The 23,920-nt window shown below is 46.6% G+C and overlaps 1 protein-coding gene across 1 annotated transcript; it reads right to left on the reverse strand.

Annotated features, from left to right (window-relative positions):
• Window positions 1–1,926: 1,926 nt before the first annotated feature.
• On the reverse strand, window positions 1,927–20,361 carry LOC125437030 (tyrosine-protein kinase Fer-like). The gene is made up of 10 exons (XM_048504404.1): window positions 20,284–20,361; window positions 16,655–16,867; window positions 14,511–14,639; window positions 13,141–13,194; window positions 12,400–12,518; window positions 9,765–9,859; window positions 7,983–8,106; window positions 4,220–4,377; window positions 3,414–3,536; window positions 1,927–2,072 (listed from the first exon to the last, which is right to left on the reverse strand). Exons 1-10 carry the CDS (start codon window positions 20,359–20,361, stop codon window positions 1,927–1,929), a joined length of 1,239 nt encoding a protein of 412 aa, XP_048360361.1.
• Between the last annotated feature and the right edge of the window lie 3,559 nt (window positions 20,362–23,920).

A 23,920-nucleotide genomic window follows, 5' to 3' on the forward strand; every position in this document is an offset into this window, starting at 1 on the left:
CATGTCCCTGAATTGTCCCGGAGAGTCTGTGCATGCAAGGCTAGTGTTCAACAGACCAGTTGCAGAGCGGCTTAGAGCCAATATGGGCCCCAGACAAAGATTCCACACACAACCCAACCCTGAGCCAAACCACATGCCATAACAAAACAAATCATTCACCTTGCCATTGCCTGCCTCTGTGCCGCAACCCTGGTATATCTTGGCTTTCCAGATACTACCCTATTTCCCCGAATATAAGACATCCCCTGAAAATAAGACGTAGTAGAGGTTTTGATGAAATGCAAAATATAAGGCATCCCCCGAAAGCAAGACATTTCAAAGTTTTTGTTTGGAAGCATGCCCAACGAACAGAACACAGAAAAATAAGACATCCCCTAAAAACAAGACATAGCGCATCTTTGGGAGCAAAAATTAATATAAGACACTGTCTTATCTTCGGGGAAACATGGTAGCCAGGGTCAAAACTGAGACTGTGAGATTGGCTCAAGGTCACCCACAAACCCTCTATGTTCTAAGTTCTCCCTGTCAACACCCACCTCCTTCTCCTCATCACTAGCTCTTTCCTCCAGACAAGCAAGTTAATTTATGTAGCATTTAGCTGATGTTTCAAGAAGTCATGAGTTGATCGAGCTTTCTGCTCACCTGTGTCTACTGCTAGAACTTCCTTTCTCCCAGTGCATCCTGAGTACTTGCAACATGGGTTTTCTGCAAGTACCTGTCAGCTTCTCCGGCTGGGTGTAATAGACACCGTCAAACTCCCCCTTCTCCAAGGTTATTTTGCCCCTCTCTGGATTCCCTCATCTAAGCAAGGGTCCATGAGGTGCGACAGAAAGAACACAGGTGATCTCCAAGCTCACACCCAGGTGTTGCTTGATCTTCACTCACAACCAGAAGCCAAAATTGAATTTTTTTATTTCAGATGCTACTGATTCATATACAAGATAATATATTAAGAAAATGGCAATCTCATACAAATGCATTTATTGGGAATAATTAAAAACCTAAGATCAGGTTTAAAGTCCTTCAAGATGAAAAGAAACGAGGAGGCCTCACTCGCTGTACCTAATATTAAGTTATAAGTTATTAAGTTATATTACCAGATGGCTGGCTTTAAATGTAAGAGTTGATATCAGGATGTTAAAGTTTATGTGTTTAAGTTCATATGAATTTGGTTGTTGTGGGTTTTCCGGGCTGTGTGGCCGTGGCCTGCTAAATCTTTTTCCTAACGTTTCGTCTGCATCTGTGGCTGGCATCTTCAGAGGTGTATCACAGGGGGAAGTCTGTTACACACTGTGTCCACTCTGTTACACACTGCACACTGTGTACACACTGTGTAATATTCGACCAAAGATGTGGACCTACCTAGCTGTGCCATCTAAGGACCCAGCACATGTAAAGAAAAGGAAACGGGGCCACTGTGGTGAACCCACTTTGCTGAAATGGCAGTCAGTCGCTGGTCAGCTGCTCAATATGAACAAAACTGACATCACGGGGGATGAGGAGAACAGGCAGTGGGGCACAAAAAAATAAACTGGTTGGGTGCCCATGGTGTTCCCACGGAAGTGGGTTCAACCCAGCATTTGTGAAAAAGATCCTCATTTTTGCGGGTTTTGAAAAACCCACGATAAGGAAAATATAATGGGATAATCCTGCTTCAGGACCAGGAGCCACACAAAGTTTTTCCCCAACCCGGGATATTTTCCTTCGTCAACCCAATATATTACTACTGTGTGGAAGTGTCCAGCAAGAAATTGCCGAACACATTAGGAAACTCTTGAATTCAGAAGGTAGCAACAGAAGGCCATTCTATCCCAGAGGGTAAAAAAATCTACCCACTAGGGAGGCACCAGAGAAAGGAAGGCAACAGGTACTGTTAAGAGAAATTTATCAGGAGGTGGGCATATGTTTTCATAGCTGCATCTGGAGTCAGACATCAGAATCCCAGTGAAACTGCAACAGCTCCTTGTAGACGGCAGAGAATGTTGGGCGCCCACGGGGATTACGATCCCAGCACCGCAACATCAGATCATAGATGTCCATAGGGCAACGTTTTGGGGCTCGCATCCGAAAGCCTGCCCAGGGGAATGAGATGAACAGGTAAGACAAATCAAAGGACAGACATGTTGAAGAAGAAGAAGAGTTGGATTTATATCCCCCCTTTCTCACCTGTAGAAGACTCAAAGAGACTAACAAACTCCTTTCCTTTCCCCACTCACAACAAACACCCTGTGAGGTAGGTGGGGCTGAGAGAGCTCCAAAGAACTGTGACTAGCCCAAGGTCACCCAGCTGGCGTGTGTTGGAGTGCACAGGCTAATCTGAATTCCCCAGATAAACCTCCACAGCTCAGGCGGCAGAGCGGGGAATCAAATCTGGTTCCTCCAGATTAGAGTACACCTGCTCTTAACCAAGACGCCACTGCTGCAGTGTTGAGGCATGGTTTCTTGCAGAACAGAAGACTCTGAGATATTTTAAATCCTGTCAGCTACTTCTATGTGCCACATTCTGTACACAATAAGACCCCAACCTAAAACTCAGAATTAAAATCCGCCAACTGTAAATTTGCAGTCACAAAAATAGTAGCAAACGCTGATGCTATGAAGATGAATCAGCATCCAGACAAAATCTTCAATTCTCTAACAGAGCCATTAAAACATTAAAAAACATCCATCAAATACAAGCTAGGAATTTCCACTGTCTCTATGGTCTTTACCATAGAGATGGGGCGGGGGGGGGGAATTAGAGCATCACAGAGGATGCAACGGCTGGCTTTAAGAGTCTCTGAAACTCCATCTTCCCAGGAACTGCCTCCACAATCTTTTGTCATATATGCCATTGCATGGAATGTGGCATGGCAGGAAGTTTTAGGAGGCAACTACAGGGGATGGCAGTCCATGGCACCATGGGATGATGTCACTTCCAGCGCAATGTGGAAGTGCTAACACTGCATGGGAGACAATGACAATGTTCTAGTACAGTGGTTCTCAACCTGGGGTCAGGACCCTTTTGGGGGTTGAACAACCCTTTCACAAGGGTTGTCTAAGACTCTCTGCATCAGTGTTCTCCATTTGTAAAATGGATAAATGTTAGGGTTGGGGGTCATCACAACATGAGGAACTGTATTAAAGGGTCATGGCATTAGGAAGGTTGAGAACCACTGCTCTAGCACTTGCCCTAAAACTCTATGGTTTCCATAGAGTTTTGTGGAGTGATAGTGTCCCCCATTTGTGATGCCAACACTTCCTCATCGTGCTGGAAGCGACATCATTGTGCAGGGATGACCCTTTCACTGGCCTGCTTTCATCCACCAATCAGCTGAGTGTCGGTGGGCAGGGGTAGGAATCAGCAGGCAATTGCCCATCATTAGGGGGCAGCTGGGAACCCTATTCCACCTCCCCCCTTATCTTCCCTTTACCTCTTTCCACCTGGCCGATCACTTGCTGATTAGACATCCTATGGTACGGAGTGCTCCCTAAACTGAAGATCTCCCATAAGAGAATGCCGTAACTCCATACATCACTCTCAGTGGAATACCGGCCTGCAAAAATGAATCAAATCAAGAATGGAGGGAACGGTTTGTGGTTAGTACAACAAAAGACCATCGTAGAAAGCGCTACTTACAGCAGAATTTATTTACATTTAAAGGTATAGGCAAATACAGGAATGCTGATAAGTCAGCCATTTCCAATGACTCTGGGCCAGCTCTTTCCTAAGCTATGCATAATTACATAAGAACTAGCCTGCTGGATCAGACCAGAGTCCATCTAGTCCAGCTCTCTGCTACTCGCAGTGGCCCACTAGGTGCCTTTGGGAGCTCACGTGCAGGATGTGAAAGCAATGGCCTTCTGCTGCTGCTGCTCCCGAGCACCTGGTCTGCTAAGGAATTTGCAATCTTAGATCAAGGAGGATCAAGATTGGTGGCCGTACATCGACTTCTTCTCCATTAATCTGTCCGAGCCCCTTTTAAAGCTATCCAGGTTAGTGGCCATCACCACCTGTGGCAGCATATTCCAAACATAAGAAAGAGCGTTTATTTAATGCAGCATTTAGCTCTCTCTTAAATAGTGGGCTAGTAAGTGATGCACTTCTCCTGCCAGTCTCCATAGGGCAGCACGTTTAGAGATGGCTGCCTGGGTGTGACAAACTAAGTTTCCGCTACCATCCATACCACGGCCACCCTTTCTTGGAAAGTTTAAAAACAGCAGCTTGAAATGTCCTGACCATATTTCAAAGCCTCGGGTGCAGTCCATTTGATTGGGATGTGTTTCAGGCCTTCCTTGGACGAGTAGATGCCATTCTCCTCTTGCCGGGACATACCAAAGTCGCTGATCTTGAGGGTACTGCCTTCCCCCACAAGACAGTTCCGGGCTGCCAGGTCTCTGTGAAAGGGTTAAAAAAGGGATGAAAGGAATGGGGGTCCCAGGAGTCTAGGTGGAAGGGTGTATGTGTCACCAGGGTAAAGAAATCTGAATTACAATTGTAAGGAAATGCACAGTTATGGGGGAGTAAGTTCCATTGAATTCAGTGGGTCTTGCTTCTGCATAAATGTACACAGCATTAGGCTAGAATTGTACTATCTTTGTAGTGCGTCCTTTACCTATGTTACCCCTTTCTAAGTGCCAAACTGAACCAAACAGTGTCCTTAGGTCAGGTCTGCAGACACTGCCACCATTTGGGCTTGCAGAACAGCAGGCCCGGGTCTGTTTGTATTCCCCCTCCCGCATGCCTTTCTAGGTACCAAAATACCCCATCAGGATGGGGCCCTGACAGCATTTTTTAAATCACTGCAAAATGGTGGTGGTGTTCATGGGTTGGACCAGTGAATGTGGTTACATCTAGTTTGGCCCAAAATCCATTCAGGTAAGTGGGCTTAGCGGGATCATCCTTCCAGATAGGCCTGGAGTTTTTACCCAGTTGTACAATCTCTAGAGACAATGTAAGGGTCTGTTACTCCGGTCATCAAACGAGACTCAAGAAGGTTTCAAGAGCTTTAGTGGAACCGTGTCAGCCCAGGGCTCAGATAGCCGAACTAAAGTTTGGCTCTCTGGCCCTGGTATATACCTGTAAGTTACAGAAAGGTCCAATCCATGATCCCCTCGCCCTCGCATTTCCATAATATCAGCATTAGAAAGGAAGGCGGCAACAGAAGCATTGTTTAGGACAGACAGTTCACTCCTTTGGAGAAAGGCAGATAAGAATCAACGTTTACGCTCTATTGCAGTGGTGGCAAACCTTTGGCACTCCAGATGTTATGGACTACAGTTCCCATCGGCCCCTGCTAGCATGGCCAATTGGTTCGCCACCACGGCTCTATTGACTAATTACATGCAAGCAGGGGGAGGCCCCACAGCCTCAAGCGATGATAATGGCTGAGCCATCTGTGACCTTGGTATGGATGTGCAAGCTGCCAGGCTGAGAATGGTGCAGGCTGGACTGCAGCGATTCTCCATTCTCCTGGAGAAAATGCCAGACATCAAGGAGTAGATTCTGTGGCATCTCGTCTTGGCTGAGTCTTATGGTTGCTGGCTCTGAGCTGGGAAATACCTGGAGGTTTGGGGGGCGGAGCACGAGGAAGGCTGGGCTTGGGGAGGGACTTCATAATGCCATAGAGTCCCTTGTACAAAGCAGCCATTTTCTCCAGACGAGCTGATCTCTGTCACCTGGAGATCAGTGGCCCAACCCAGAACTGGCAACCCTATTAAGGGTAGAATTCGGTATTAGGATTGTATTGTGAGTGACTTGCTCAATTAAATGGACATATTAGAAAGAAGCAAGGATTTTTAATAGCCTTTGTCTGATGAAAAAAAATTCTTTTTAGATGATGCAAGCATGCACCGTGCCAGGGATAACTTTAGAATGCCCAGATATTTCAAATGCCCGCACGTGGGTATAATCTGAGAGGAGGTATTTGGCTGGCACTCTGACTCAGAGATGGATAACACAGAGGGAAAGTTTCTCTAAGGCTGCTTGTTGTAATATGTGCGACTATTGTCTAAGACAGTGGTGGCGAACCTTTGGCACTCCAGATGTTATGGACTACAATTCTCATCAGCCCCTGCCAGCATGGCCAATTGGGGCTGATGGGAATTGTAGTCCATAACATCTGGAGTGCCAAAGGTTTGCCACCACGGGTCTAAGAAAAGGTACCCCTTTGCTTGCTTGCTATTTCTCTGTCTCCAAACAGAAAGATATGCCTTGTATAAGATACCAGACACTGTAATCTGTGTACTAAGAAAAGTCTTTCCCCCACTTTCTCTTACAGGAAGAAATGTATTTTCCTTTCTAACATGACATTTTCCACCTGTAGTTAGTATGTTTGATCTAATGTTTTAAAAGGTTGCGGTTCGATTAATGAAGGACACCTTTTAATCAGCCCAAATCTTCCAGTTGATTTATTGACCAATTGTTGCAATTTGCTAACAGGAATTCAGACTGAGGATGTTATTTCTTCCACCACCCCCTACAACTCAGGCTGTTTCTGCACGGGCGGATAACAGCGACCCAGGAATGCTAAAAACTACGTGCAGCGCCAGCCTTGCCACCCCTGAGCGGCGTGAAGGCGCTGCTTCCGAACCTCGCTCCCTGAGCGAGGTTTTTCGGAAGCAGCGTCTTCCAACCGCTGCCATGCAAATGGCAGCAGCTGGAAGGCGTCATCCCCCCGTCACGGAACGCCATACCTCTCCTCCCGGCTTCCTGCGCATCGCAGAGGCCAGGGGACACGGCCCCCTGGCCTGCAACTCCAGAGCCGCCACACCAGCCTGTGGTGGGGGGTGTCCCCTGGCCTCTGCGACAAGCTGGAAGCCAAGAGGAGAGGTATGGCGTTCTGCGACAGCGCAGCCTGTGCGAAGACTGCGTTGCCCCCTGCCGCCCTGCCGGGACTGTCCGTGCAAAGGGTCCCGGGCATTGTTTATGCCAACGCACCCAAGCTCAATGCCCGTGTAGAAAGGGGCTCAGAGATGGATAATTATTGGATGAAAACAAGATGAGAAACAGAGGTCCATTCTGCACAACCAAAATAAAATGTTTTCAAGCAGGAAATAAAACATTTCCTCTAAGTGGTTCCACAACGTTGTTAGCCCAAAATGTTTTATTTCCAACTTGAAACATTTTAAATCCATACTGGATTCTAGAAATTCTTTTTCTTGGAACATTTTGAAAACGTTTTCATTTGCTGTGCGATATCTTTAAGATGTTTCCAATGCTTCTCTGCAGTTCCCGCACTTCCTCCTTGGCGCCATTTTCTGAGCTTGCTCCGCCATCTTGCCTATTAATTTTCATTGGGAGTTTTGTAGGGAGGGGAGTGATGTCTTCATAGCTACAAAGACATGACCCCGAAGAATCGCAGCACAAGGCTTTGAAGCTTCAAAGTTTCAAATTCACGGAGCTTTTTAAAAAAACGAAACAAGCAGAAAATAGCGGCCAGGAATTGTTTTCGAGGGGCTCAAACAAATGGGGGGGGGGGGTATTAAAAACATTTTGCCAACATTTTCAAAATGCTTTCAAGGACCTGTAGGCAGTGGCGGGATCCAAAAATTTTAGTAGCAGGTTCCCATGGTGGTGGGATTCAAACTGTGGCATAGCACCAATGGGGCTGGGCAGGGCACGACAGGGGCATGGCCAGGCATTCCGGGGGCGGGCATTCCTGGGCAGGGCTGTGGCAAGGACGTAGCCACTATGCCAGTCCTTGGGCGGGAAACAAATACACGCAGGCGCAGGCTGCCACGCACGCCGGTGCACCTCTTGCTAGACTGCTTCAAGTTCTGCGCGCTACTGCTGAGAGGAGGGGTGTAACTAAGGCAAAAATCACATGGCAAAATCACCCATTAGTAACCCCCTCTTGGCACACACAAATAATTAGTAACCTACTCTCAGGAACCTGTGAGAACCTGCTGGATCCCACCTCTGCCTGTAGGGAGTGGGCCACTGTCTTGAAACAGAAATGAATCTACTGAGTTAAGAATGTCTCATCTTGCCAACTCCATACCTGTGGATGCAGCAGTGGCTCTCCAGGTAGGCCATGCCTGCTGCAGCTTGGATCGCAAAACGGACGAGATCTCGCACCCAGAGCCGGCTCCCTTCTAACTGCAGGAAAGACAAGAAATCCCCTCCTGGAGAAGGGGACGAGAAAGAAAAAACAAACACAAAACTCAGGTGACTCAATGCATTCTGAACTCCCTCCTCCCAATACTACCATTATTGCCTTTGAGAGATTTCCTCCATTCTGAACATACAAACTTGCTTTATACAGAGTCAGACAATTGGCCCATATAGTGTTGACTTCTCCAACTGACAGTGGCTCTTTCCCATACCTGTAACTTAAAATTATTTAACTGGAGATGGTGGGGGTTGAACCTGGGACATTTTGTAGGCAAAGGAGCTGTTCTAGCAAGTGCTAAGCCAAAGCCCCCTGGCAGACCTGCCACATTCCTGCCTCTGCTCCTGAGACTGGTGGGGCAGAGGTGGAATTTTAAAAAAGCTGTCAGTGGTGGTGTGTTCAGAGTTTTCCCCAGAAGTGACACTAGTGCCCTCTGCAAATCAGGTGCTCTTTGGAACCCTATCCCTCTCCAAGACAGTATTGCACTCTTTGAATAACAACAGAGCCTCAGGTTCAAATCCCCATGCTGTCATAGAAACTGTGGTGTACTTGTGGGAACTGACGCCTGAGGCAAATACTGAAATTGCGCACCCTGCCCAAATTGTGCCCTTCCCCCAAATTGAGGTGAGTGGGGACAAGCTGGACGGACTTCAATGGTGGGGCTGAAGGTGGGGCTGGTCTCAGACTTCAGTAGTGGAGCCAGAGGCGCACTTCTGAGCCTGTCCGCCCACTCTGTACTTGGCCTTCTGCAGCCCAATAAAGTTGTTTGCTCCTGGGGGAGCGGGCAAGAGGGGGTACCAACTGAATGCACCCCCATGTGACACTTTAAAGTGGTGCCTGGAGCATCTGCCCCTTTCTCCCTCCCCTAAGTACACCATTGCATGGAAGCCTTGGGCCAGTCACACAGACTCAGTCTAACCTACCTCAATCTAACCCACTTGGTCTGCTGCACATACCTATACTGTGGCAACCAGTCTGCTGTTGACTCTGTGAGTGATTTCTGTGACTTCTTAAGTCTATCTACATTCTTTGACCTTTGGACTGTATCTGGATTTGGTAATTACTCTTCTGTGATTTATGAGGGCTGTCTGTTCTCGGTGAACTATGGTCTGTATCTGAGCTTGCTACTTATACTGTTGGAATGGGCTGCTGTGCTGGAATAAAGTAAGAACTAGCATGTTGCAGTAGTTAAGAGCAGTGGCCTCTAAATCTGGAGAACCAGGTTTGATTCCCCACTCCTCCAGATAAGTAGTGGATTCTTATCTGGTGGACTGGATTTGTTTCCCTGCTTCTACATTCCTTCTGGGTGACCTTGGCCTAGTCACAGTTCATTCAGAACTCTCTCAGCCCCACCTCCCTCACAAGGTGTCTGAGAAAGGGCCCCAAAGTTCAAAACCTGAGACCAGCAACCATACCCTTACATCCCACAGGTTTATAATGTCTGGACCAACCCTCAGCTGCCACTCCTGTTTACACCACTCTGTGGACCTGCCCTTGGCTTGCCAGTCCCCTGCTTGGGACAGGGAACTCCCTTCTCTAGGTCCCTCTGCCAAGTGGTGACAAGAGAAAAATAAAACTGCAGTCACTTCTGGGTTTTCCCTGGAAGTGACGTAATGGCACATGCAACATCACAGTCCTTATGTTGCCACCCCTGACCCTCCTGCTGGTTACCAGACACCAGTTCCATGACGATAAGGATGGGCTGCTTCTGCGCACAGATGCCAAGGATGCGGACGATATTTGGGTGGCGGTACTGCCTCAGGATCCTAGCAGAAAAGGAGCAGAAGGTTGAGAATGTTGGCAGGCTGAGGTGGATCACCCCAGGTCTGTGCCGGCCACATTTGAAGATCCAAACATTTTGAGTTTCAAGATCCTTTCCCAGTGGTGGGATCCAAAAATTTTAGTAACAGGTTCCCATGGTGGTGGGATTCAAACAGTGGGGCTGGGCGGGGCATGACAGGGGCGTGGCCAGGAATTCCGGGGGCGGGGCATTAATAATTTCTCTGTTACTGTAAAAAACTCTTACTGTAAAAAAAAGTTCCTAATTTCCAGCTGGTATCTTTCTGTCCATAATTTAAACTCATTATAGCAAGTCATATTGTCTACTGCCAACAGAAACAACTACTACTCCTCTAATTGACTGCCTGTCAAATACTTAATATTTTCAAATACTTAATTTTGTTTCTAGCAATCAAAAGGAACAAGGTAAAGTTCCTTAAACAAGGAACTTTACCATATTTCTAAAACATGTTTTTAAAACAGCCCAACAGGGAGAATGATCCCGTTTTCTACCTTCGCTAACCAGCCACATAGGAAACAACAGGACTTTATGATTTTTGGACCTAATGGAATTTCTAACGGAAAAGCAGAACCAATTAGTAACCCCCTCTCGGCACACACAAATAATTAGTAACCCACTCTCAGGAACTGGTGAGAACCTGCTGGATCCCACCTCTGTTACCTCTCCCTGGCCATTTTGTGTACTTGTGGCCTCCTTCGCTTTGAGCGTTCATTCCCTTTGGGTTGGATTATCTCTTATGCACTCTTTTCCCCCTCTCTCAAATTCACCATCTCAGATCAGAGAATCCTCATGGTTTCTGAAACCAAGACTTTTTCCTTTCCCTGCACAGGGAAAAAGCTCTCTCTTTTTGCTTTCTTTGGGTTTTCTTGCTCCTCTCTGCCTTCCTCCACCCACCCAACAAGAGTTTTTCCCACTTTTCTGGCCACAAAGAGAGAGAGAGACCCTGAATGGAGAGCAGTAATTGCAAATGTAAAAGGTACAAGAAGGGAGTGAATGGTGAAGCTGGGAGGGAATGCAAGCCAGGACTCTCCCTTGCAAGTGCTTTTGGATCTTCCTGGCCTTCCAAACTGCCTGCCAACTTGTGAGTGAGGAAGAATGAGATGATGTTTGTTTGTTTTCACCCTGGAGTGATTGGCCCTGAAACGGACATAAAACTTAAATGATCTAGCGAATTAATGCTGGATCACAGACAACACACACACACAAAAAGTGACAGGCAATCTTTCCAGATGGAAGTTGCACAGAGTGAATGCAACGTGGCAGATCTTAATCTAGGGACAATTCTCAGCAGGAGAATCCTGTGTGCAAACAAACAAACAAACAAACAAACAAACAAACAAACAAACAAACAAACAAACGAGCACATGGAAACCCCACTGCAAAGCAAACAACCCCAGCTCTCAGCTGTGCATGAACTGTGAACTTGTGGCTTAGTATTAGTCTGGAGAAGAGAAGGTTAAAGGGTGAAGTGAAAGCCATGTTTAAATATTTGAAGGGATGCCATGTCGAAGAGGAAGCAAGCTTGTTTTCTGCTGCCTCAGAGACTAGGACACGGAGTAATGGATTCAAGGTGCAGGAAAAGAGATTCCACCTAAACATTAGGAGGAAGAACTTTCGGACTGTCAGGGCTGTTCGACAGTGGAATTCACTGCCTTGGAGAGTGGTGGAGTCCTCTCTGGAGGTTTTTAAACAGAGGCTGGATGATCATATGTCGGGATTGTGTGCTCCTGCATTGCATGGGGTTGCACTTGATGGCCCTTGTGGTCTCTTCCAACTCTATGATTCTATGACATATGTATACCATCACACATAAGAAATAACGTTTGACTTTCTGAGACATGAAACAGGTCAGAAGATCTGGGTCACATTTTACATCCCTTGCAGTTTATTTATTTTAAATATTTATAGTGGGGGTTTTCCTGCCCAATGTAGATTGTAAATACGACCACAAAGCCAAGAAACAGATACCCAAAATGCTACACAAAAATACAATATAAATTCACAAGCTGCAACAGAGCAACTCCCAACACAGTTATCACCCGCAAAAGAAAATTTATATGCAGCTTAAAACAAAGAACTATTTTAAATTTCACAAAATCCTCCAGTCCTCTCTTCTTCCCAAGAGGCATGGATTTGCTAGGGGCAGGGACCAGAAAAGGACATCCGAGGGCCTTTCCCCACTTTTCCCTCGGCCGCCGTCGCTGCGCGCAATTCCCAGCACGCGGCATTCCTGGTGCACGCCCGGGCGTCCCCATGGGCGTCCCCACGCAGAGCGCGGGGTCATCAAAAGGCGCCCTTTGCAAGAGCGCCAGGGATGCCTTGCGCTGAGGGGGCGCGACAGCGGCAGCGGCGGGGCGGCTGTGCTGTCGCCTCCCCTCTCGTGGGGAGTGCTGGGGGACCCCGCGCTACTCTCTTCAAGTAGCGCGGGGCTTAAGGTAAGTGGGGAAAGGCCCCTTGTTAAATAGAGACAGTTGTGGAGGTGGGTTTCGCAGCCCTTTTCCTGACCTGGCTTCCATGAGAAACTTTTCCTTTGTTTCTGGAGCAAGGTGTTCTCTGCAGGTCTTCACAGCCACAGGTGTGTTGTCATAGGACAGGCGGCCACTGTATACCTCCCCAAAATTCCCCTGGGGTAGGAAGAAGTGAACAAATATGGGTTTTTGTTGGACGCCCCTTATCATTTTTATCGCTGTTTTAAAAGGTTTTTAGTAACTGTATTTAAAATTGATGGAGCCAGTGCAACCTATAATTTATATATAGCAAATCTGTGCCCCTTTGTTTGATTGTACTGAGATTTTATGTTGTACACTGCCCAGAGCCCCTTGGGGATGGGGTGGTATAAAAATCTAAATAATAAATAAATAAACAAGTAAGTAAGTAAGTAAGTAAGTAAGTAAGTAAGTAAGTAAAAGTGGTTTTACAGTTTGACTGCAATGAGACTTTACATGGGGCAGCCTTTGAAAGCAGCCTTTAACCTTCCATTAACTCAGTACGTGGCAACCCATTTTTTGGCAGAACCGAATCATTTCCATCATATGATGTTTCAGAGGAGCTGCATTTGTTTCTGTGCTTTGTTGAAGGTGCTGTGTGCTTTTCACAGTCCGGGATCTACTACTTGAAGGACCTTCGCCAGATCCATTCCTCTTGCCAGCTGATTCATTGTGTTCTTTCCCTAGCCCTGTTGCACGTTACATTAAAAACAAGTCTTCAAAAACAGAGGAGGACCATTTGGAGCCTGCTGCCACTTACACTGCCCAGTAGCTCACCCAAAATCACGTCATTGTGGCTAAGGTTCCATTTCACCTACAGAAAGAAAAGAAAACAATCCATGATCTAAATAGCAGCAGAGTCCTGCCAGATGAGGCCAAAGCACCCACTTATTTTGGTGCTGAGGGTGGCCAATTCCAGGGTGAAAATTCCCAGAGATTTGGGGAGGGGGTCCTGGGAAGGGTATGGCTTAGGAAAGGGAGTATAATGACATAAAGAAGAAGAAGAAGGGTTTGGATTTATATCACACTTTTCTCTCCTGTAAGGAGACTCAAGGTGGCTTACAAGCTCCTTTCCCTTCCTGTCCCCTCAACGGTCACCTGGTGAGGTAGGTGGGGCTGAGAGAGTTCAGAGAGAACTGTGACTAGCCCAAGGTCACCCAGCAGGAATGTAGGAGTGCGGAAACACATCTGGTTCACCAGATAAGCCTCTGCCACTCAGGTGGAGGAGTGGGAATCAAACTCGGTTCTCCAGATTAGAATCCACCCACTCTTAACCATTACACCATGCTGACTCTAAAATCCAACTTCCAAAGCTGCCATTTTCTCCAGGGCCTCAGGTTGCCACTCTGGGGTTGGGAAATTCCTAAAGATTTGGGGGTAAAGCCAGGGTCAGGTGGAGTTTGAGAAGGGGAAGGACCTCCACAAGGTATGATGCCATAGAGCCCGTTCTCCAAAGCTGCCATTTTATTCCGCTAAACACGGATCTCTCTGTAGTTCCAGGAGATCTCCAGTCCAGACCACAACATGTCTATTAAACCCCTAAGTACCAAATTGGATCTCTATTCTCGGCAACTGAGATCTGAGCAAGGAAGTCATATTGTATGTTTGCTTGCCAGGATGCAAGATGGTGCGATAAAAGCAGAGGTGGGATCCAGCAAGTTCTCACAGGTTCCTGAGAGTAGGTTACTAATTATTTGTGTGTGCTGAGAGGGGGCTACTAATTAGTGATTTTGCCACGTGATTTTTGCCTTAGTTACGCCCCTCCTCTCAGCAGTAGCGCGCAGAACTTGAAGCAGTCTAGCAGGAGGTGCACCGGCATGTGTGGCAGACTGCATCTGCGTGCATTCGTTTCCCGCCCAAGGACCAGCGCAGTGGCTGCATCCTTGCCACAGCCCCGCCCAGGAATGTCCCGCCCCCGGAATGTCCGGCCACGCCCCTGTCGTGCCCAGCCCTATTGGCGCTATGCCACAGTTTGAATCCCACCACCATGGGAACCTGTTACTAAAATTTTTGGATCCCACCACTGGATAAAAGCGTAATGTGTACTTAGAGTAGTGGGAAAATGGCAACCTTAATATACACAGAAACTTGACACTTTGAATTATGAGACTCTTGTGCCTCCTGGCTTACCCTCACAACAGGATTGCGCAACAGTGCTGGGGATCTTTCGGTGAGACCTTGGTGCGTTTTTAAGTGGTGGTGAATCAGCTGAGGGATACTCAAGAAACTGGGGCCAGTTGGCTCAAAGTGGTATCTGCCCTGCAGAGAAGAGTGCCCATAATTAGTAAAAGAGGCCCATTATGCACGGAGGGCTTTCCGGGACGCTCCTAGCCCCCGGTGCCTTTGCCCATGTTTCCTTGTTTAAACGGAGGAGGTGTCCCACTGCCCACTGTGCAGGTTGCACACTTGCCTGCCCTTACTTCCAAGTTGCTCCCCCATCAAAAGCCAAGGTCAAAAGTTGCCTTTTTAAAAAAAGCCTTTTGAATATATGAATATTTCTTATATTGATATTTTGCAAACTTCTTTAATTGCCTTTGTATTCTTAAGAAAATACCAACCACTGTCGATCCTACAAGGAGTGTAGTGGGGGTTGGGGGGAAGGCAGAGGTTTAGCTCAGAGCAGTTTAGCTGGGCCAAACTGCGCCAGGTGTGCATTCTAATTTTCCGCCCCCCTGGTGCCCCCCCCCCTTCCCACACTTCCCTTAGTTCCTTTCCTTTTTCAGAACTTTTCCAGGCTGCAAAAGGCCTGTTTGCAGTAAAAACGGCCTGATGGGAACTGTACTTCCCAGGAGACCTTGTGAGCCCCAAGGTCTCCTGGGAACTGTAGTTCCTCAGGCCGTTTTTACTGCAAACAGGCCTTTTGCAGCCTGGAAAAGTTCTGAAAAAGGAAAGGAAGTAAAGTCAGTGTGGGAAGGGAGGGCACGGGGGGGGCGCCACGGGGGACAGGGGGAGGGGTCTGGGGCAATTTTCCACGCCCCCCCAGGCGTGCGCCCGGTGCACGACACATACACCCCACCCCCTCATAGCTCCGTGACTGGGGGAAGGTCTTGCTGTGGACTCCCCCGTCCAGGTACACCTCCAGTTCCATTCTGGGGCCAGCTGAGGCAACCCCTTCCCCACGTCCCAGTGCCTGGCCCAACCAAGCCACATTTATGTCAAATCCGGCTCTCATAAAGAAGTGAGTTTGATACCCCTGCTGTAGACCGTAACAGAGAGGTTTGTTTTATTTTGTGGCAAAAGCTGACCTTGGCAGCCCTGGGAATCAAACTACAGACCAACACCTGGCTCCTTATCAGTTTCCAAAGGTCAGAGCTCTGCTACACTGCAGGCACACGCCGCACAGTTAAATTCCACTCTGTATTATTTTAAAGTAGGCTCAAAGCCTGAGCCAATATTTGCAAGAACCAGAAACTGTATAGTGGAATGACCATGACGCTCCCCTCAGCGGCCTGGCAGCTGCACTTGGTATTGCAGTAGTCCAATCAAGAGGCAACTGTTGGTTAGATCAACGTGGCAAGATCTGACAGATAAATAGGGAGCCAGTTGGTGAGCCTCGGGTAGGTGAATGTTGACGAACGCTTGTTTATCTAATGCTAGCACAGAGTCCAGTCATACCCCAAGACTTTTTACAGAGTCTTCATCTGTCAGCTGAACACCAGTGAGTTTCAGAAATGACCCTCCAGCTGGCGTCTCAGTCTTTTCCAGCCACGTGACCCCCATCGCTGATGTATTCAATTTTAGCCAACGTCTTCCACTTAACCACTTAACCACTGCATCTATGGTAAACACCATAGAGATTAGGGAAATTCTTATAGTGTCACTATGGAGGTCACTTTTTCTCCCACTCCTCAGTTAGGGGCAGGGGCAGGGGTGGGGATTTCCCTACTGGGTCTGGGCATCTGGAAAACTAAACTTCTACAGAAAGGTCTGAAGGATGCTACTGGCACATTTGCTACAGGCTCACAAGCCAGTAAACAGATCAGCTCGATGGTTTGTTTTCATTTCCTGGGTTTCAAACAATCTGGCGTAAACAATACTTTGCCTCTTTTCATAAACATAGCAAGTAGAAAGAGTTACAAAACCTCCCAGTATTTAATCGTGAGAAGCATCCTTGGCTTGATCTCTCCAATCAGCCTGTTGCGAAGACATATATTCCGAACGATTTCTTCAAATCCCAGCTGATCTGGGGGTCTTTTCTGGTTATTACCCAATACTGGGTGCACACCTGAACACTGGAAATTTAGCTCCAAAGTAGCACTCCAAGCTCTTCTTACCTTCAAGCACTGGATGATAAAATGTTTGCATTGTCCTTGATTCATCACGGACAGAACGTATCTTCCCGGCTGGCCTTGGCTTTCCCTCAACAAAAAGTCTCCTTCTCCTGAGAGCAGGGTCTGCGTTTCTTGCCGGGTAAGGGGGCCGTGGAACCAATCCTGCTGGGAAAGGGGTCTTTGTGCCACCGGGATCAAGGGCACTGGCGGAGGCAGCTGGCAACAGAGAGACAGGACTCATAGTTAAGCTTTTCTGCCAGTTACAGCCGGGGCAATTTGCCTCCCCCATGGAGGGACAGAACTTTGGAAAAAGATGGTTCTGCCTCTTCTTGTAGGGCACAAATGCAGCTGAAGGAAGGCAACCTAGTTTTTTTGTTTGTTTGTTTCCAAAGTGTTTCGGCATGTACTGCCATGTTCTTCATAGATGGGGCTGCTACCAAATTTCCCAGCCCTCCCATTCAGATTCGAAAAGCCCACCACAGCTTTCTTTCTCCCTTGTGTGAATCAATACTTCGGTGCCATGTTGTGTTTCTTCACATCAGTTGTTTCCCTATTAAAAGTGATTAGTTTTCTCAGAGAAAGTTGAGCTATTATGGTACACGTCTGTCATACGAATGATGCAAAAGATAGAAATGAATCACAGAAACACCTACAACGAAGACGGGCAAAACAGTGACACATGAAATGGCTGCGCACCAAACCAAAAATAAACAAAGCGGTGAATTTAGACATCCTTATCTGTAAAGCAGATCTCTCTGCGTGGTTTTGTGCTCTCACTATGGTTGCCAACTTCCAGGTGGTGCTAGAGATCTCCCAGAACTATGATTTTATTTCCAGGTGACAGAGATTATCTCCCCTGGAGAAACTGGCTACTATGAAGGGTGGAATCTGTGGCCTTATACTCTGCTGAGGTCCCTCCAATCTCCAAATCCCGCCCTCCCAATGCTCCACCCCCAAACCTTCAGGAACTGCCTAGGTGGGGAGATCTCCTGGTGCTGCCTGGAAGTTGGCAACCCTAGGGTCATTACACCTGTCTTTAGGAGCCCTTTGAGCCCTTAAAAGCTTTTGTAATAACTGTAGGTTTATCAAGTGTATACAAACAGCCTTAGTGGCTTCAATAAGTATTTTGTTGTACGCCGACACCACAGGAGTTTGTTATTTTCTTTCTTAGTGAGATTGAAAGGCGTGTTTCAAAAAAAGACAGCTATTTTGTTTTGATTTCTGATTTCTTTTTGATGTAAGCATGAAACAAAACGCTAAAGACATTGTGTCAGAAACTGCATGCATTTGCTATTTACAAACTATTCTGCCTATACAATTTTCTGGTTTATTAGGGTGATCAGTGGATTTTTTAAATAGTTTATTTGACTTGGAAGAAGAAGAGAAGAAGAGTTTTGGATTTATATCCCACCTTTCTCTCCTATAAGGAGACTCAAGGTGGCTTACGAGCCCCTTTCCCTTCCTATCCCCGCAACAGACACCTTGTGAGGCTGAGAGAGTTTCTGAGGGAAGTGGGGCTGAGAGAGTTCTGAGGGAAGTGTGACTAGCCCAAGGTAATCCAGCAGGAATGTAGAAATGCATAAACACATCTGGTTCACCGGATAAGCCTCTGCCACTTACTTGGAGGAGTGGGGAATCAAACCCAGTTCTCCAGATTAGAATCCACCTGCTCTTAAGCCATGGGTCCAGTTTTCTTTCCTAACTGATTACTTGATTCTGTACCTCCCCACCTGATAGTGACTACCGTTCTGTCTGGAGGATGGCAACCCTTGAGTCAGCTCAGTTTTGAGGGCCAGCAATTTACTATTGTGGTGCTTCTGTTATGCTCAATGTCAATTTGCAGGAACATCAACCTAGCAGCCAGTGCTGCAGTCTTGTGGGACAGTGTTCCTAAATTTTTTTTCCAGAAATTCAAGGGCTGTAAGGAAAGCTCATACAAGCTGAGTAACCACTGCCTGGGCCATAATTTGCCAACATCTGGACTAAACAGATGTCCAGCATACTATACAGTTGTGCTACCTGGAGGCAGCTCATACAGAGTCAATGTTCTCACAAGTACTTCCAATAATCTCTGTGTTGTGTTTGTGTAAAAGTCTAAAATTCATGATTTTAAAAAAGTGTTGCAAATGAACTATTTTTGAGGAAGGAATGGTTTCAGACAGATTCAATTACAACTACTTGCTGAGACATCTCGAAGAAACAAACACACGATATGAGAATTGGCTGTGATTCTCATATCATGCCTTCATGTCTTCGAAGGGACCTCATCGAAAACTAAAAACAAAAAATAAAACAAAACAGGAAAACTATATATTGCTGGAATTGACGGGAAAAGTTGAGTTGATTCATGAAGTTTATTTATACAAGAAGCCCAGGAGTGATGCATGCAGAGCAAACAACCCAGGGCAAGTTCAGCAAATGGCTGCCGCAACAGAGGATTCAAGCAGCAGAAAATGGCGAGCACAGGCAGAAATGAAAGGGAGAGCTTCATTGGGCAGAAGAAATAAAACATTGCCTGCCTGTTTGTTCACACAAGGAAAGCAGGAGACATCTTCAAGCAGTCTTGGGAGGGGTGTGTGTGTTGCTAATTTAACGTTTTCTTAAAACCCTGGGTTGAGCTGAAATAAAATTTCCTGAGGACATTTTGGGGGAAAACCTGTGCAGAGGTCCTCCCCAAAACGCATTTTTCCCATCCTCAAGACATTTTATTTGTACTGTGCAGAAAGGGCCAATGTGTGACTTTTTCTCTCTCTTCACAGGGAACGTGAAGGAGTTTCTTGCTCTTCCCCACCTTCCTTTGCCCACACCCCAGCAGTTTCTCCCACTCTTCAGGGAACCATTTCAGAATAATCAGAAGGACTTAAAAAGAATTCATCCTGATGGTCTATGCTAGGGCAATAGACCAATGAAATTGGCAAGGAATTGTTGTGGTCAGTGGTGGGATCCAAACATTTTAGTAACAGGTTCCCATGGTGGTGGGATTCAAACTGTGGCGTAAGCCAATGGGGATGGGCAGGAAACGACGGGGGTGTGGCCGGGCATTCCGGGGGCGGGGCATTCCTGGGCAGGGCTGTGGCAGGGGCGCTTGGCAGCTAAGCGGTGAGTCCTTGGGTGGGGAAAGCGAATGCATGCAGGCGCAGGCTGCCACGCACGCCGGTGCACCTCCTGCTAGACTGCTTCAAGTTCTGCACGCTACTGCTGAGAGGAGGGGCGTAACTAAGGCAAAAATCACGTGGCAAAATCACCCATTAGTAACCCCCTCTCGACACACACAAATAATTAGTAACCTACTCTCGGGAACCTGTGAGAACCTGCTGGATCCCACCTCTGGTTGTGGTCTCGCATTAGTTTGGTAGGCGGCAGGGGAGAAAAACACAGCAAAGGAAAAAAGTGATTGGGTATGCGACCCCCCCAAAAGAGGTTGCACTAGAAAACAGCAAAGGGGAAAGGTGAGGGGAGTGAAGCAAAATGGCAGATTGTGCCTTGAAGTGAAGGACCCACTTTGCTTAGAAGCAGAGAAGCAATATGCAAATAAAAAAACATGGGGGAAACCCCACTGTGAACCAAACAGCTACGTAGTAAGAAGTGCATGCATAAATGGCCAGTGCCTTTGAACCATACTTGCACTATACCCGGATTGGCCTGATGGGACACATCTTGTCAGGATTTTCACTCCAGGCATATTTCCAGTGGGTGTGCAGACGCGCCATCGGTAATTTTTTTTTTAAAAAATGCTGCCGGCAATGAATACTCAGTTGGCACAGTCCAGATGGTAAACAATGAAATATTATGACCTCAGAGATTTTTGACATCACTGAGTGATGTGATGCACCATTTCATTTAAAGGAATATGGCATCAACAGGGAATTACTTCTGGATTAAGCCCCTTCCCCTACATAATGTTTCTCTATTATACCCCTGCCATTAGAATCAGTGGAAGGCATACAGTGAAAAATTTCAGTTCATTTATTTGATAATTGTCCTCTCGTTTTCCATTTTATCCTCATAACAACTCTGTAAGCTAGCTTAGCATTCATAGGGCACATCCGTTGCATATCTGATCTTGCTGTAATTCTCAACACAATCTACAGTGGTTTTCGTTGGTAATCCATCCGGGAAACCTCGGAGAAAACCGAAACCAACGAAAACCGAGGCTGCCATTGGCAAGCAATGGAACAGCAGGGGGTCGCCTGTTTTCGTCGCAAACTTAGCGCCCACGCATCAACGAAAACTGAAGCGATCAACAAAAACCGAGGCAAAATTTCTGACCAAAGAATCGGCGAAAGCCGAAACCGACAAAAACCGATGTCAACGATAGCCGAGGTTCCACTGTACATAAATAAAACTTCTCCCAAGTCTTCAAACTGCTTCATACATATGCAAACTTACAATAACCTTGTAAGGTAGGCGGCTGTGTATTTTTACCCGTGTGCTGCAGGACTGACAGCTAGCGTGCCGTATTGGTTAAAGTGTTGGACTAGGATCTGAGAAACCCAGGTTCGAATCCCTACTTTGCCATGAAAAGTTGCTGGGTGACCTTGGGCCAGTCCTACACTCTCAGCCTCGACGCTGGCAAGTATTTGGATGGGAGAGCTGTGAGGAATACCAGGGGTACGATACAGAGACAGGCAATGGCAAAGTACCTCTGAACATCCCTTGCCTTGAAAACCTGTGGGGGATCACCATAAGTCAGCTGTGGCAAAGTGCAGCTCCAGGAGGGGGAGGGTAGAGGCTTGCCTAAGGCCATACAGTTAGTTCATAGCCAAAGACTGGAACTCCCCAAATCACAACATATTCCCATGGTTACTAAATCACACCAACTTGGAAGACAGACTGATTTTTGACCAGTTGTTCATGTTTCTCCACTGCACTTTGGTAACACTGGCTGTTTGCCCCATTGTGAATTAGAAATAGACCGTTCAAAACAATGGACCTCCCTGGGCTGAATATGGATACGGAGCAGCAGTGGCGTAGGAGGTTAAGAGCTCGTGTGTCTAATCTGGAGGAACCGGGCTTGATTCCCAGCTCTGCCGCCTGAGCTGCGGAGGCTTATCTGGGGAATTCAGATTAGCCTGTGCACTCCCACACACACCAGCTGGGTGACCTTGGGCTAGTCACAGCTTTTCGGAACTCTCTCAGCCCCACCCACCTCACAGGGTGTTTGTTGTGAGGGGGGAAGGGCAAGGAGATTGTAAGCCCCTTTGAGTCTCCTACAGGAAAGGGGGGATATAAATCCAAACTCCTCCTCCTCCTCCTCCTCCTCCTCCTCCTCCTCCTCTTCTTCTTCTTCTTCTTCTTCTTCTTCTTCTTCTTCTTCTTCTTCTTCTTCACTACTACAGGTGCTAATTTTCTGCCCCTAAACATTCCTCCTCTGCTCTAATCAAGCTGGTTGGATTTTGCCTTGTACCTTCGCATCTTGAGTCCTTTCTTTGCAATACCCCTCCCAACTTCTGACTAGGAGATATTGGGGCTCAGGGATCTCCATTCCAACTTGCATCTGACTAAATTAGCTTTGATTCTTAAAAGCTTGTGACAAAAATCTTGTTGGACTCTAAAGTTGTTACTTGACTCAGCTCTAGCTCTTCTGCTGCAGGCTGACAAGAAAGGGTTTTTTTTTATTGTAAAGAATTCCCGGTACAAACATTTTGTGGCAACAAGTGCCATATGTTGTGTAAACAACTCTTGCTTTTATTTTGCTTTTAAACCAGCTACTTTTAAAAATTGTTGCACCTTGCAACAGAGCTCTGTATTTGCTTTCAGCTCACCTGCCAGACTCTTATAAATTCCTATCTTATCATTTTCCAGTGATCAGCTGAACACCTTGACTTTATGTGCTTTTTTCCCACATATGACCCCCCCCCCCCCCCAATTTGTCTTGCTCTGGTTATATTTGCAAAGCTGTTTTGAGGAGAGGTGAAGAGATGGAAAACAGCAGAACACTTTGTGCTAGGAAAACGTTCCAGAAAGATTTATTGTAACAATAATCATACATTTTGGAATGCAGAGTCCAATTACATTCTCTGTGGACTTTGGCCGAGCAGCTTTCTACAGTGGACTTCCCTTCCTCGGGGGTTTCCAGAGGCAATCCACCACACAAACGGTACGAAATGTCCACATCTTGATTTTTATGCTATCTAGAATATTCTGCTATCTGCCAGCATCTGTATTTGACACTCAGTCAATGGATGACGGATATGGATTGCTGACATGTAGTGTCTTTTCACATTTAACAGCCAACATGGTTTTGTTGGATTGTGCAGTTTTTATATTTTAACTCGCTGGCTAGTCTCCTTGTGGCCCCTGAAGGGCAGCAGACTCAACATTCAAGATGCTCCTACACATCTGTGGCTTACTGAGATGACGGCTATTCCAAGGCCATTGAATGCCACTGTTTGAAATCCAAAAAGAAGGAAACTTTTTTTAAAAATCCAAAATCATCTCCTCTGCAATCTGAATAGCACCACTGCAATCTTTATTAATTTGTATTTATGAAGAACTATTTTTGGACCCTGCTTTTCTCATAAGGGAAACAGCAGCAGATCAAACTAATTTTGAAAGGCTTCGGCCTTCTCTTGCCACTCAACCTGGTCTAGGCAAAATAAAAGTCCACCTTAAATTCTAACATTTTATTTCAACATGAGTTTTCTTGACTGAGATGATAGAGAGGGCTGTGTTACAGCAGACAGTGGGAGAATGGGATATACTGCCTTGAATAGCAGCGAAAGGACTACATTTTTCAAAGTGCAGCTACATTTAACAATCCCTCTAACTAGAAAACCAGCACAGAATGTGAAGAGCTAGATAAGAACCTTTCTCCCGGATGGGATTTTTTTTGTAGGGAGGTTTCAGAGAAAAGTATTAATAAAAATGGGACTATTCCATCACCTCTGCAATCTGCCACCTCGTGGTCGCTTCATTCAGCAGCATCTGTAGACCAAGCCTCATTGATCGTCTCCATAGATGACATGTGATGGGGGCATCCCTATCCCCATTCCAGTTGCTTGATGCCCATATCAGAGGGGGAAAGAAATATGCTCTATGGGGCCTGCTGTGTTTCATTTCTAGAGCTTAAAGCAGTGAGATACGGGGTAATTTTTCATCAAGAAAACTGTATTTTTCATCAAGAATTGCACTACTCCTTCCTCAGTGGTGCGGCCAGTGGTGGGATTCAAATAACTTAACTGGTTGTTTACAAGCACCATTTTAACAACCGGTTCTGCCGAAGTGGTGCGAACTGGCTGAATCCCACCACTGGGTGCGGCCCCAATC

Source organism: Sphaerodactylus townsendi, linkage group LG01 (assembly GCF_021028975.2).
Source record: "Sphaerodactylus townsendi isolate TG3544 linkage group LG01, MPM_Stown_v2.3, whole genome shotgun sequence".
Classification (NCBI taxonomy): Eukaryota; Metazoa; Chordata; class Lepidosauria; order Squamata; family Sphaerodactylidae; genus Sphaerodactylus; species Sphaerodactylus townsendi.